The 12,778-nt window shown below is 31.0% G+C and overlaps 3 protein-coding genes across 5 annotated transcripts; 1 reads left to right on the top strand and 2 right to left on the bottom strand.

The window, feature by feature from the left end:
• Positions 1-844: 844 nt before the first annotated feature.
• Positions 845-9,806, top strand: Dp1 (satellite-binding protein 1 Dp1). Of its 3 annotated transcripts, XM_076327260.1 has the most exons (23): positions 845-1,008; positions 1,841-2,043; positions 2,179-2,394; positions 2,488-2,694; positions 2,770-2,985; positions 3,055-3,238; positions 3,314-3,628; positions 3,739-3,848; positions 3,926-4,082; positions 4,376-4,551; positions 4,641-4,772; positions 4,859-5,005; positions 5,739-5,897; positions 5,980-6,114; positions 6,206-6,424; positions 6,530-6,665; positions 6,736-6,887; positions 6,976-7,104; positions 7,172-7,282; positions 7,375-7,572; positions 7,657-7,875; positions 7,950-8,206; positions 8,264-9,806. In XM_076327260.1, the coding sequence occupies exons 2-22, from the start codon at positions 1,882-1,884 to the stop codon at positions 8,169-8,171; spliced, it is 3,702 nt and encodes a 1,233-aa protein (XP_076183375.1). In that variant the 5' UTR covers positions 845-1,008; positions 1,841-1,881; the 3' UTR covers positions 8,172-8,206; positions 8,264-9,806. The 3 variants fall into 3 exon arrangements, with proteins under 3 accessions (XP_076183375.1, XP_076183373.1, XP_076183374.1); XM_076327258.1 differs by having other exon boundaries at positions 7,950-9,806; XM_076327259.1 differs by lacking the exon at positions 845-1,008 and adding an exon at positions 1,115-1,130 and having other exon boundaries at positions 7,950-9,806.
• LOC143155036 (dual specificity protein phosphatase 19) lies at positions 9,378-10,487 on the bottom strand. Its single transcript, XM_076327262.1, has one exon. It carries the CDS (start codon positions 10,485-10,487, stop codon positions 9,891-9,893), a length of 597 nt encoding a protein of 198 aa, XP_076183377.1. The 3' UTR covers positions 9,378-9,890.
• Positions 10,488-10,588: 101 nt separating this feature from the next.
• LOC143155035 (tRNA pseudouridine synthase-like 1) lies at positions 10,589-12,459 on the bottom strand. Its single transcript, XM_076327261.1, has 7 exons — positions 12,368-12,459; positions 12,128-12,287; positions 11,802-11,936; positions 11,566-11,700; positions 11,346-11,492; positions 11,024-11,255; positions 10,589-10,825 (listed from the first exon to the last, which is right to left on the bottom strand). Exons 2-7 carry the CDS (start codon positions 12,169-12,171, stop codon positions 10,589-10,591), a joined length of 930 nt encoding a protein of 309 aa, XP_076183376.1. The 5' UTR covers positions 12,172-12,287; positions 12,368-12,459.
• Positions 12,460-12,778: the final 319 nt, after the last annotated feature.

The raw sequence follows: 12,778 nt of genomic DNA, 5'->3' as shown, positions 1-12,778 counted from the left end.
TGTATCATAAAGATAATTAAACGAACAATTGAAGGAAAACATTATTGCGCTCCTATGAAAATTAAATAATGTAACAAATATGTTTATAACACATACACACGTGCGCGCACGCATACACACTAGATCGAAAAGAAAGTGAATAGCTGTATGGATAGCTAAAAACTTTTATAATACATTCCTAATTGATTATTTTTAATCTTTATCAAAAATATCACACAGATTCAATATTTTGACATATTATTCTTGAAAAAATATTCAGACTTTTTTTTTAGGCATTAATCCAGTTATTTTGCTTTAATTCAATTTATATTTTGTCTGTACAATTAATTCGTTCCGTTTAACACTAGTTTTCTAGTGATATTTTTAATTTATTATAAATTGTCAATCTTAAGAACAAATTATTATTTATTAAATAAGTATTATTGAATTTAATACATTTGTGTATATGCCATTTAAGTAAAATATATAAAATATTCTATAGTGATGTCACTACGTTCCATTCTGCAATGCAATATCTTACTAGAGAGGAGTAGGGCAACATGGGCTTGAAAAAAAAGCAATAAACAGGTTTGAAATAATTAAAATCCAAATTCAATGCTTGTGTTTCACATACAAGTCATAAATTACATTGAAATGTACAGGAATTTTTTGGTTAAGTTATTAACAAAAAAATAAAATTGCTACAGTATTTTCTTTATCATTAGATGCAATTTTACTAGTGTCCTTTGCACCTTAAAGTTTCCAATGAAAATTCTCTTTGTTACCCTTACATTATAGTAACTTTCTGCAACGGAGAGTATTTATCTCATTTCACTTTGCGTTACCGGTAAGGAAAGACGTACGTTTGTGGAAGTAGTGGACAATTACTTGCTCGATGATAATTGAATTAGATTAAGTGCTGACCAGTGGCTAATACGCGTGGATTTTCTAATGTTTCAGGCAAATCACTGTTAAACTGGCTTCGTAATACACGCTTATTACTTGGCCGGATTTCTTTATTACGGTAGAGTGAGTATCGTTTCGTGATATATCGTGATTGCCCATACGAATCTCTCCCTCCCTCTATCTCTCTCTCTCTTTCCTTCTGTGTTCCTGCCTTTGAGCATAACGGCACCAGCCTTGGATTACTGGTATCTTATATTTCGATATAGAAATTCACGAGTATTATTTTCGATTCATACAACGTGCACACATTCATTTCGGGAGAGGTTAGCGATCGTGTGACGTGTCAAGTGAATACTTCATTCCATATGGTGGTCACTGCCTCAATCACTCGCTGGTCATTGACATGCTGGCATTTAACTTGAATCTGTTTTGCTTATTTCCCGTTTAAGACAATCATTATTAATCCTTACTGCTAGTCGACGCATTAAATCATACATATTGAGTATAAAACCATTGATCGAAATTTACGTAAAAAGAATGCCATTAAACGGAGTTTTGTACTGCAGATATAGCATGACTATCGATTCCCATTAAAATTTTTCGTATCTTTCGTTCCTTTTTTCACAATTTCGTACCATTGCAATTATACTTTATTATATTTTGATATTATTAATAAAGTTGATTTAATTAATATAACAATATAAAAATAGAATATATTTCTGGCTTTTCAAATTCATTTAAAATATTTATTACGAGTATAAATATTAATAAATGTTATGCAATCAAACAGATTGTGCTTTGGATATTCCAAATTTCTTTACACTCCAAAAACAAAATCATATTAATGAATATTATCTATAATATGTTATATAAAATTTTTAACACATATGTTTTAGTTGATTGAAGATTTTCTTTCTAATTTAAAAAATTTTAAATACATTGGTTTATATCATAGTGCTACTGTAAGGACTTGGCACGAAACAGGACAATCCCATCATGCAGCAGCAGTCAGTAATGGAAGAGGGAACGGCCTATGAGCCACCTACCTACGATGAGACATTCCCAGTTCTTCCTGAGTCAGCCAGTTCAAGTTCAGGAAAATTGAATATTTTCAACTTAACTAATACTTTACATCTTGGACGTATAACTATCACACAGGTATAAATTATTCAGTTCTAATATATATATATATATATATATATATATATATATATATATTATTATATATATATATATATACACATATCAGTTTTGTCTCATAAATTTTTATATTTATCTTGTAATTTTATTTAGATGTTTCGTGTTCCTGGGGAAGAACGCAAATTTGATCACAGCGACAAGTTTGGCGAACGTGAATCTATACGTACATGTAAAACAATAATGAAAGAGACAAATACGATCATTGAAATAGCATCGTCAAAGGATCAATCTCTTACATTCCTAATAACTGGCAAACAAAACCAAGTTTTGGAAGCCAAACGCCGAATTTTAACAACATTTCAGACTCAGGTTTGATTTAACATTAAAGTCTCAAGCAATTATTCTAATAATACCCCAGTCATATTTTATAAATATGTTAATACTTTTAACTTATTACTGTAGGCGAGTAAACAAATTAGCATTCCTAAGGATCACCATCGTTGGATTCTTGGAAAACAGGGACAGCGTCTTAAAGATTTAGAAAAGACAACTGCTACAAAGATAAATGTTTCACCTGTGCAAGATCAATCAGATATAATAATAATCACAGGAACAAAAGAAGGAATAGAAAAAGCTGAGCATGAAATTAGAGTAATTTCGGATGAACAGGTTAGTGGTTAAACTATTTTTTTATCATATTATAGAATATAAAAAGAGAAATGTGAATACTGATTCATATTATAGTCAAGAAAGGCGTTTGAACGGGTATCTGTGCCAAAAATATATCATCCCTTTATACATGGTGCACACAATGAGAATCTTAATACCATGATAGCAGAAACTGGAGCTAGAATAAATATTCCTCCTGCTTCTGTACAAGAAGATGAAATTACTATTGCTGGTGAAAAAGAAGGTGTGCTGGCAGCAAAACAAAAAATTGAAGCCATCTATAGAGATATGGTAAGAGTGTTTTAGTAGAAATTATGTTATATTTTATGTTTCAGAATTAAAATTACATTTCTAATTTAGGAAAAAAGATGTACTACAGTGTCTGTTGAAGTTCCCAAATCTCAGCACAAATATGTTATTGGTCCTCGTGGTAGTACAATAGCAGAAATATTGCAAGTAACTGGTGTAAGTGTAGAAATGCCTGCACCAGATTCACCTACAGGAACTATTACTCTTCGAGGACCTCAAGAAAAGCTTGGTCAAGGTAATTTCTTATTTGCAGAGTCCAGTACTCAAACATACTATGCCAATATATTAATATATATAATATATGTTGTAGCACTGAATAAAGTGTACGAAAAGGCAAATAGTGTTCGCACGGCAGTAGTAAAAGCACCTGTTTGGATTCATAAGTATATAATAGGACGGAAGGGTGTTAATATTAAACGTATTACACAAGAAATGCCAAAAGTGAATGTAGAGTTTACTGGAAAAGAAGATAAAATTAAAATTGAGGGCCCACCTGAAGAAGTAGAAAAAGCACAAAATGAACTTCAGTTAATGGCCAGTGATCTCATGTCTAAACTCACTTTTACAGAATTAAATGTTGATCCTAGATTTTATAAACATATTATTGGAAAAAATGGATGTAATGGTGAGTGCTTTGATATAAATTAATTTTGATTTCAAAATTACTAAATTCATATGATTAAATGACGCATTGCATACCTACTGTATTTGTTCATGTATCATTTTCCTTTATAGTAAACCGTGTAAAAGAAGGAACAGGTGTTGTTATTAACATTTCTGAAAATAATGGTAGTAACATCATCCGTATAGAAGGAAATTTTGCCGGTGTACTGAAAGCTCAAACGGTTTGTAATATTCACTTTCATAGAATATATAATATACTGTAAAAACCTATTGTCTAATATACTTTAACCTATTGTAGGAATTGTTAGAAATGGTGAAGAAATTAGAAAGTGAAAAAGAAAAAGATGTAATAATAGATCACCGTTATTATCCTAGTATTATCGGAAATAAGGGAGATAATATTAAAGAAATCCGAGATAAGTTTAATCAAGTACAGATTACTATTCCTGGTCCAGGTATGTAGCATGATATATGCAATAACTAGAACTCGGATTTATGCCAGGTACAAACATTCGAAAGACCTCGGCCCTTGTTGGCATTTAGCCAATGGGAGCTCAGTATGCATTTTTAGAGTGCAGGTCGCACCTCTCATTTTGCATTGTTATATAGCCTCATTTTGTAAATTATGTAAAAAGATATAATACAAGAAACTTGAAAATTAATTCAAAGATAAATTGTATATAAAAAATAACATTTTCGAGGTTTACATACTTTACATGAAATTATTAATAATATTGTTTATTTGTAGGTGAAAAAGGAGATATAGTAAAAATTAGAGGGCCTAAAGAAGATGTAGATAAGTGCCATAAACATTTAATGAAGTTGGTAAAAGAACTGAATGAAAATAACTATGTGCTTGAGGTTCCCATTTTTAAACAATTCCATAAATTTGTAATTGGAAAGGGGGGAGTAAATATACGTAAGGTTTGTATCCAAGTAAATATTACAAAAGAAAGTACAATTATTTTAAAGCGAGTCTCACTCTTTTACCTAATTTTCTCTTGGCTATTTAGATTAGAGAGGAAACACAAACGAAAATCGATTTACCTGCTGAAGGCGAGAAAAGTGATGTTATAACTATCACAGGAAAGAAAGAAAATGTAGAAAAAGCTAAAGAAATGATTCAAAAGATACAAAATGAACTGGTAATTTAGTTGTTACATCATTAGAATGTTTCTGTAGGAAGAATATTATTGACTATTCTGTGAATTAAATATATTTTTTGTACTAGGCTAATATTGTTACGGATGAACTAGTAATTCCACCAAAGTTTTATAACTCTCTTATTGGCACTGGTGGAAAACTGATTCATTCTATTATGGAAGATTGTGGTGGTGTTGCAATTAAATTTCCTACTGCAGAAAGCCAAAGTGATAAGGTAAATTTAGTTTTAGATAAGTAAATGATAGTTTTTCAATAGTGACATACATGAAAATATATTAATTTCTAAGTATTAGGATTAAATGATTGATATCATTAATGTGGGGAAAAATATTGCGAGAATTCAACGTCACCTTCCGCTTCACTACGCTCATCGATCAGCCACGTTCTTTACGACACACATACTGTTTTTTGTTTTGTTTCTTCTTTTTTTTTTTTTGTTTCTCTCGGACGACCCTGACACGCTCGCACACGTTCGCTGGATGTTCTCGAAGTACACTAAACATGATTTTAGAATTTTTTTCCTTTTTCGTCACGTCGTCTCGTAGTGCTTTGCGCAATCCCGGACAAGCCTCCAAAATTGTAGGGAAAAATATTATTTATTGAACCAATGTGTGTTTTTCCCCGGATATAAATGTATATTCTCCTTCGTTTAACGACGGAATATCGGATCTGCGCGAGAAGATACCGACACATACAAAAAGAGAAAAAGAGCAATCCCGTTCACACTGCGGGACGCACACGTTTCTCGAAATTTCTTTCCAACTTTCGCGATACCGGTCGACGCACGTCCATATCAGTCGCTGGTTCAATTCAAACTCTGTCGTTTGTTTATCGATTTACCGAAAACAATCGTTAAATCGCTGCCCGAACTTCACCCGATTCAGCGGCGAAAACCGTCCCTACATCAATGTACTCGTTTATAAATGATATAAATATGTTACACATAGGTGACTATTAGGGGGCCAAAAGAAGACGTTGAAAAAGCAAAGCAGCAGTTGAAGGAACTTACAAATGAAAAGCAATTGTCTAGTTACTCGGCTGAAGTTCGTGCCAAAGTACAACATCACAAATTCCTTATTGGAAAGAATGGTGCCAATATTAAAAAGGTCTTTACTTAAATTACTTAATCATGTATTTTAGGTTGTGTAATCACATATTAATTTAATTTATTTTTTATTTTTTTTTTAGATAAGAGAATCCACTGGAGCACGTATTATATTCCCAACAGAAAGTGACCATGATAAAGAAGTGATTACTATTATGGGAAAGAAAGAAGCTGTTGAGAAGGCGAAGGCCGAATTGGAAGCCACAATTAAGGAAATTGTATGAATTTTCATTATATTTAATTGTTTACACTTGTTTTGTTACCAAACATAGAAAGCAAATAATATTTTAATTTACGTTTGCTCAATAGGATAATATTACTGAAGGTGAAATCCGCATAGATCCAAAGCATCACAGACATTTTGTAGCACGTAGAGGTGGAGTATTACATCGTATTGCGGATGAATGTGGAGGAATGCAAATTTCATTTCCTAGAGCAGGGGTTGACAGTGATCGTGTAATTTTAAAAGGATCACATGAATGTATAGAAGCAGCAAAACAAAGAATGCGAGAAATTGTGCAGAAATTGGTAACTTTCTTAATCTATTACTCGTATTATTTCTCGTAATCTTGTATATACAATAGAAATTAAATTTGATACTTATAAATTGTACATATTTATCTTACTTCATAGGAATCAATGGTAACTGAAGAATGTATAATACCTCAAAAACATCATCGTACAGTCATGGGAGCAAAAGGACGTAAAGTGCAAATGATTACATCTGAGTATGAAGTAGAAATTAAATTTCCAGAGCGTGTCACATATGGTTCGTATATATAACTTTATTTTACTGGTACAATCTTAAGCAGATTTTCATTGATATGCATGCATTTTAGACGAACATCGTGTATCAGAACAAATGAATGGTGAGAATGGAGAAGTGGGAGAAACTGTTCCGGCCTGTGATATTATTCGCATTACTGGACAACCTGAAAACGTTGCGGGTGCTAAACAAGCACTGCTCGATCTTGTACCGATTACAATAGAAGTTAGTCTACCTATTGATAATTTTAAATTTTAAATTCTAATTTTATAATTGAATATTAAATAAATATGAATTGTTCCGTTAACTTTAGGTAGAGGTACCGTTTGATCTACATCGTTCTATAATAGGACAAAAAGGTCGTGACGTGCGAGAATTAATGAGTACATATGATGTTCATATCACCTTATCTCCGGCAGAAGAGAAACTTGATTATATCAAGGTACGTACATCTGTATTAAAGCAATATTGTTTAATACCAGAGAATAATATTATGTTTTCCTTATTAGATTTCTGGAACACCTTCGTGCGTTGAAAATGCAAAACAAGCTATTCTTGATAAATGCAAAGCCTTGGAAGCTGAACGGCAAGCCAGAGTTCTGAAATCATTTGAACTGAATGTAACATTAATTATCTTTAGAGATTGTATTTATTAAAAATAATATTGTCAGCAAAATATGTAAAATTAAATACTAAATTTGTTTTATTTTAGATCGAAGTTGAACCTGAATATCATCCAAAAATAATTGGACGGAAGGGAGCTGTGATCAATAAAATACGTAGCGACCATGATGTTCAAATTAACTTTCCACGTAAAGGTGATCCTGAAGAACATATCATTATAATCACCGGTTATGAAAAAAATGCTTATAGTGCGCGCGATGATATTATGAAAATTGTTAACGAATTAGTAAGTTTATTTGAATTTATGAAAATTAATATTTAAAATTGAAAAAACAATTATTATTAACGAATTATTTTCATTATAATTTAGAACGGTTTGACAAAAGAAGAAGTAAATATAAATGCTGCTGTGCATTCGCGTCTAATTGGTTCAAAGGGGAGAAATATTCGCAAAATAATGGACGAATTTAAAGTCGACATTAAATTTCCAAGAAAAACTGATCCTGATCCCAACATTGTAACGATCGTGGGTACAGAGGAAAATGTGGCTGACGCGAAGGATCGTTTATTGAATTTAGCAGAAGAATATGTAAGTATTTTAGTTCTTAAATATTTTAATCATTAAAATATTTATGTAATTATACAATATTTATTAAATTTCAGATTCAAGATGTCTTAGAGAACGAATATCGTGAAAGTTTACGTTCACCTCAACGCGATGAAAGAAATTCTGGACATTCTGGCTTCGTCGTGAAAGGGGGGCCTTGGGAACAGCAACAACAAAGCGCCCCGAACACCGCCAGTGTTGAAGAATTTCCACAATTTGCTGGGTATTCTCATGTACCTGTGACCAATCCAGATGGTCCTTGGGGTGTTAAACGTTAAAATTGAAATCCAGTAAAATCAATGAAACGTATAAGGTAATAACGTATAATAACTTTCCTCTGACAAACAATACAAAAGGGTACACACATTAGTGCTAGGTGGTTCCCTGTTCCATTACTGATGTTGCTGCATACGACCTGGCCACTCTATTGGACTCTGACACTGGTTTACTACATAACGTTTGACGATGGTGTTTATATTTACAGTTCATATACCAATATCCTATGTATCTGTAACTGTAACGCATGATATTTTAAGTTTATTGCCATGTAGGAACACACGCGCGCTCGACACACACACATACACACAGAGTCAGGCGCAAGATGGTGGGCGATTTCATTCGTAACGAAACATCTAATTTCATGACTTTTATTTCTGCTGATATGCCTTTCAGGTACAGATATGTTGTACTTAAGACTGTGGCTTCGTAGGAACTAATTTTTTTGTGTATTATATATTTCGCAGATTGTCTCTATCCGTATAGATTGCGTGGCTAAACGTTCTACCGTTTAACCAGGCATAATATTTTGTTAATTTATTTATATTTTTTTGTACATAAATTGCATTTTTTTGTTGTGTTGGACTTAAGTGGAATCGATTTCGAACCACATCATGATATTAGAGTCTATACAAAACCTTTGTGAAATGTGAAGCTTTAAGGTCTTTCTAAGGAAAACGTTCCTAGATATAATTTCCTGCTTTTTTAAGTAGCTAGTATAATAATAAGGTCGCTTTATACTCCTGAAATTGCCAGTGCACTATAAAGCGGACAAATCTGCCAACAAATTAAGCGGTCATGTATATTATTCAATACTGGATTTAAGAAAAGCAGAAGTGTTTAGTGACGACGAATACACATTGGGGGAACATAATCTTTAGAAGGCCTTGATATTTTTGTACTGCGTTTATGCAGTCATCAATGACGAGACACAGGATCATTGGCGTCATTAAAGGGAAAGATCATGAATATTTGTAATTTAAAAGCTATGCGTAATCTTCTTTGAACAGCCAATTTTATTTATTCTTTCTATTTTACTGTTTGCTGTATGATGTGCAAATCTTTGCATTCGACTATTTATGAGGCCAACTAGCTAAGAAAAAGATATTCGGTTCAAGTGCCTTGTCTATTTTCTTCGAGACAGCTCATTTCAATTGTTGGAGGAATGTGAATATTAGATTATATATAAATATAATTATATATATAAATATATAAATATATGTATGTATACACGTATATAAATATTGATAATAATTATGTTACTATACATATATATAATCGATATGATAGATATTGTACTACAGGTACAATAATATACTACTATCACGAAAATAAAATAATAGATCATGTATACAGAAATTCACTTATATTTTTTAGATTTACAGTAATTTTTATAAAACTACTTGGTACGACGACCTACATGTCATCTCCAATGCATGGTTTATACAAGAATGCCAGAAATAGCAGTCGTAATATGCTTAGTTTTGGCTAAGAATTTAATAGATGCTGTGCATGAATGTACCTTTTCTAATGAATTATAAATACGAAATATTGTAATTACAAAATAATATTCTCTGTACACATAATGTCATAATACATGAATTCTATTGTAACAATATATACATAATTAATCTATTGTTAAAGTAGTGATGTTCTTTCCTTCTGTACTTTTAAGTGGTAACTTAAAAGAAAGTTACATATATTAATATTTTCTTATACCATTATTTTGATATATACTTCTCACGTATATGTGGTAGATGTAACATTTTTAGTTGTCTCATAAATCCTTCATTCGGTTTAATGCAATTTCTCACTTTTTTCACTTTATCATAAGCATCATCGTAAGATAATTTTTCAGAAAGCATTAAATAAGAAAGAACAACTGTTGGTGAACGAGATACACCGGCGTTACAATGTACAAGAATATTTTCATAACGATTTTCGTCTATGATTTTAATACATTTTTCTATTGCTACGAATATATCGGATTCGGGTAAATCTAACAAATCGCAATAATAATATTTAATATCACTAAATTTTATCGGCGCTTCAATACCAATACTTAAAATATTATGAATTTTATGTTCTTGTAAAATTTCTATATTCGCAACAGGGTCTTGCGAACTTAGAAATAGTCCTGGTATTATACACGCAATCTGCAAATCAGGTTTGTTATCTACAACAAACGGTGTTCCAGGAAGCAATTCTTTCTTTTCTTCATTACCTTCTTCGTACCTTTGGCCTAGCATATTTGTTACGATAGTTGTACAAGATTTTAAATGTAATTTTTGATTCCTTATTAGATTTTCTAGATTCATTGTTAATAAACAAGTAACATTCAGTAGGAGTGAAACGAAATTGTATTAAAAAATTGACTATAATATTTTGGTTATATTTCTGAATGTATATTATACTCTGTTTAGATTACTTTTGTAGCTACCATACTCTTAGGAGACTCTACTGTATATTTTAAGGTATACTCATCTATTTCATTTTGACAATACTCTACATTTGCAAGGTATAAACCATGTGCTGGAGCCACAAATATGTGAGGTAGCCAATTTTTATGGTTAGGCACTTGCAACATAGTAGTTATATCTTTTTCTGTTATTATTCCTGCACCTAGGCTAATTAAAGAAGCTGTAATTCGCCTGACCTGCAAAAAATGGATTTGAAAATTACATATGTGTCATTATTGGTTTGAAAATGTTTACATAAATACATACTGTTATAAGAATGTACGAATGTTACAATAAAATATTTCTACATATTGGAATATTGCAATAACACCTTTATTATTGTAAAGTATAATATATGTATAATAGAAAATTAACGTGTATTTATTATTACATACCTGATTATATAAAAAGCCCTTTGACTTAAATGTAAAATTCCAAAACTCATAATTTTGTGACAGTGGGTCAAATGGTAGAAGGGGTATGCTTTTCTCTAGAGTTAATTTATCTAACATCCGTACATAAGAAATTGAATTGTTTTTAGTGTCTGCACAGAATGTTGTGTAATCTTTTAATCCTTCAAAAAGTTGTATTCCATGTTTTACTCTTTCTATATCAAAATTTGGTTTTCTAATAGAATATAAATGCAAAATGTTAAATCATTGAATAACATTATTTAGAAAAGAATAAATATATTCCTAATAGAAATTTAAATAATACTCAAATAAAAAAGTATGCCATTTTTCCATTATAGGTGCTTTATGATTGTCAATATTCTTGGGTATCATAAATCTATAAATATAAGTTCTAGATTTTACAAAAAACCTAGCATGAAAGTCTTGCTTTACTGGAAGGACCTCCAAAAGCCTTAAAATAATATATTAATTTATTAGAAATTAGTAAATATAAATAAATATGATTCTATCAAATTATGAATTACCTAATATCATGTTTGAATTTGTTCAGATACTTATTCATATGCATAAGCACCCAGTTTGGATTATACATAACATTGGATTTATTACTCATATCAACATGAGCAGAAGAATATAAAGCATGTACACCTTTATCTGTTCTACAAATGAAAGAATGTATCTTAAAATTATTGCATAAATGTAACTGTCTTAATATCTGACTAAGTAATGTATATGAAAAATCAATTTTAATCAAAATTACCTGCTGGAAAGAGTTATTTTGGGCCAATGTATGCACTTTGGATGCAATGTTGATAAACCACATTCTAAAGCTCCTTGAATAGTATCTGGATCTTGTAATGGATAACCATACAGGGGTATATTTCTTTGCAATCCACTAAATTCAAATGTAATCAGTAGATTAATGTTACAAAGAATTAATTATATGACCTACGCATGTGTACAAATTCGAAACGTTTATTATAAAAAGTTTCATCTTGAAGTTTAAAATTTCATTTGTATTTCGATCAAATAAAAAGTTAATAAAACATGAAATTGATACAGATACGTGTAGACTTGTTATTATACCTGTAAAACCCACCAAGATAGGAAAACCTAATAAAATACCTCATTTTTGCTTTATAATGATAAATATATACTATACTATATTATTTTTTAAAAACCACGCACGAGATAAGTTTTGTAACAATTAATGCTGCCGGTCAATCATCTGGCGTCCAGATATAGACTTAAGTAAAGACGAATACAAATGAATAAAGTAAATTTTGCAACGTAAACTATAACAAAATGAAATTAAGTTTCGCATACGAGGTGTAAAATCACAGACGAAGTCCGAAGTTTATGGAAATTGATGTTACAGCGGAGATATAAAATAGACGGTAAATTTAACGACAGTTTAAGTGAAACGATTTGCAATACCGACCTCGTACAACAGCAGTGGTTCTGAAGCGACCCCTTCGTTTCAAAATGATCGTGGTAGGAACTATATTTATTTGTACTAACGAAGTCGGTAAAGATGGTAAATATAAAAAATTTATCTCTGTATATTATTTGTGATACTATCGAATTTATCGGTCATAGAAAATATTGTAACAGTAAGTTTTATCTATTACTTAAAACATTTTAACAAGATGAAACTAAAAATATTTTTAAAGTTACAGGTATCTGAACAACTTAATAAAATTTTCCAAGTCCTCGGACCTCTTTTCTGTATAATGT

The sequence above is a fragment of the Ptiloglossa arizonensis genome, chromosome 2, assembly GCF_051014685.1.
Source record: "Ptiloglossa arizonensis isolate GNS036 chromosome 2, iyPtiAriz1_principal, whole genome shotgun sequence".
Classification (NCBI taxonomy): domain Eukaryota; kingdom Metazoa; phylum Arthropoda; class Insecta; order Hymenoptera; family Colletidae; genus Ptiloglossa; species Ptiloglossa arizonensis.
This window is presented reverse-complemented; position numbering and strand designations above follow the sequence as displayed.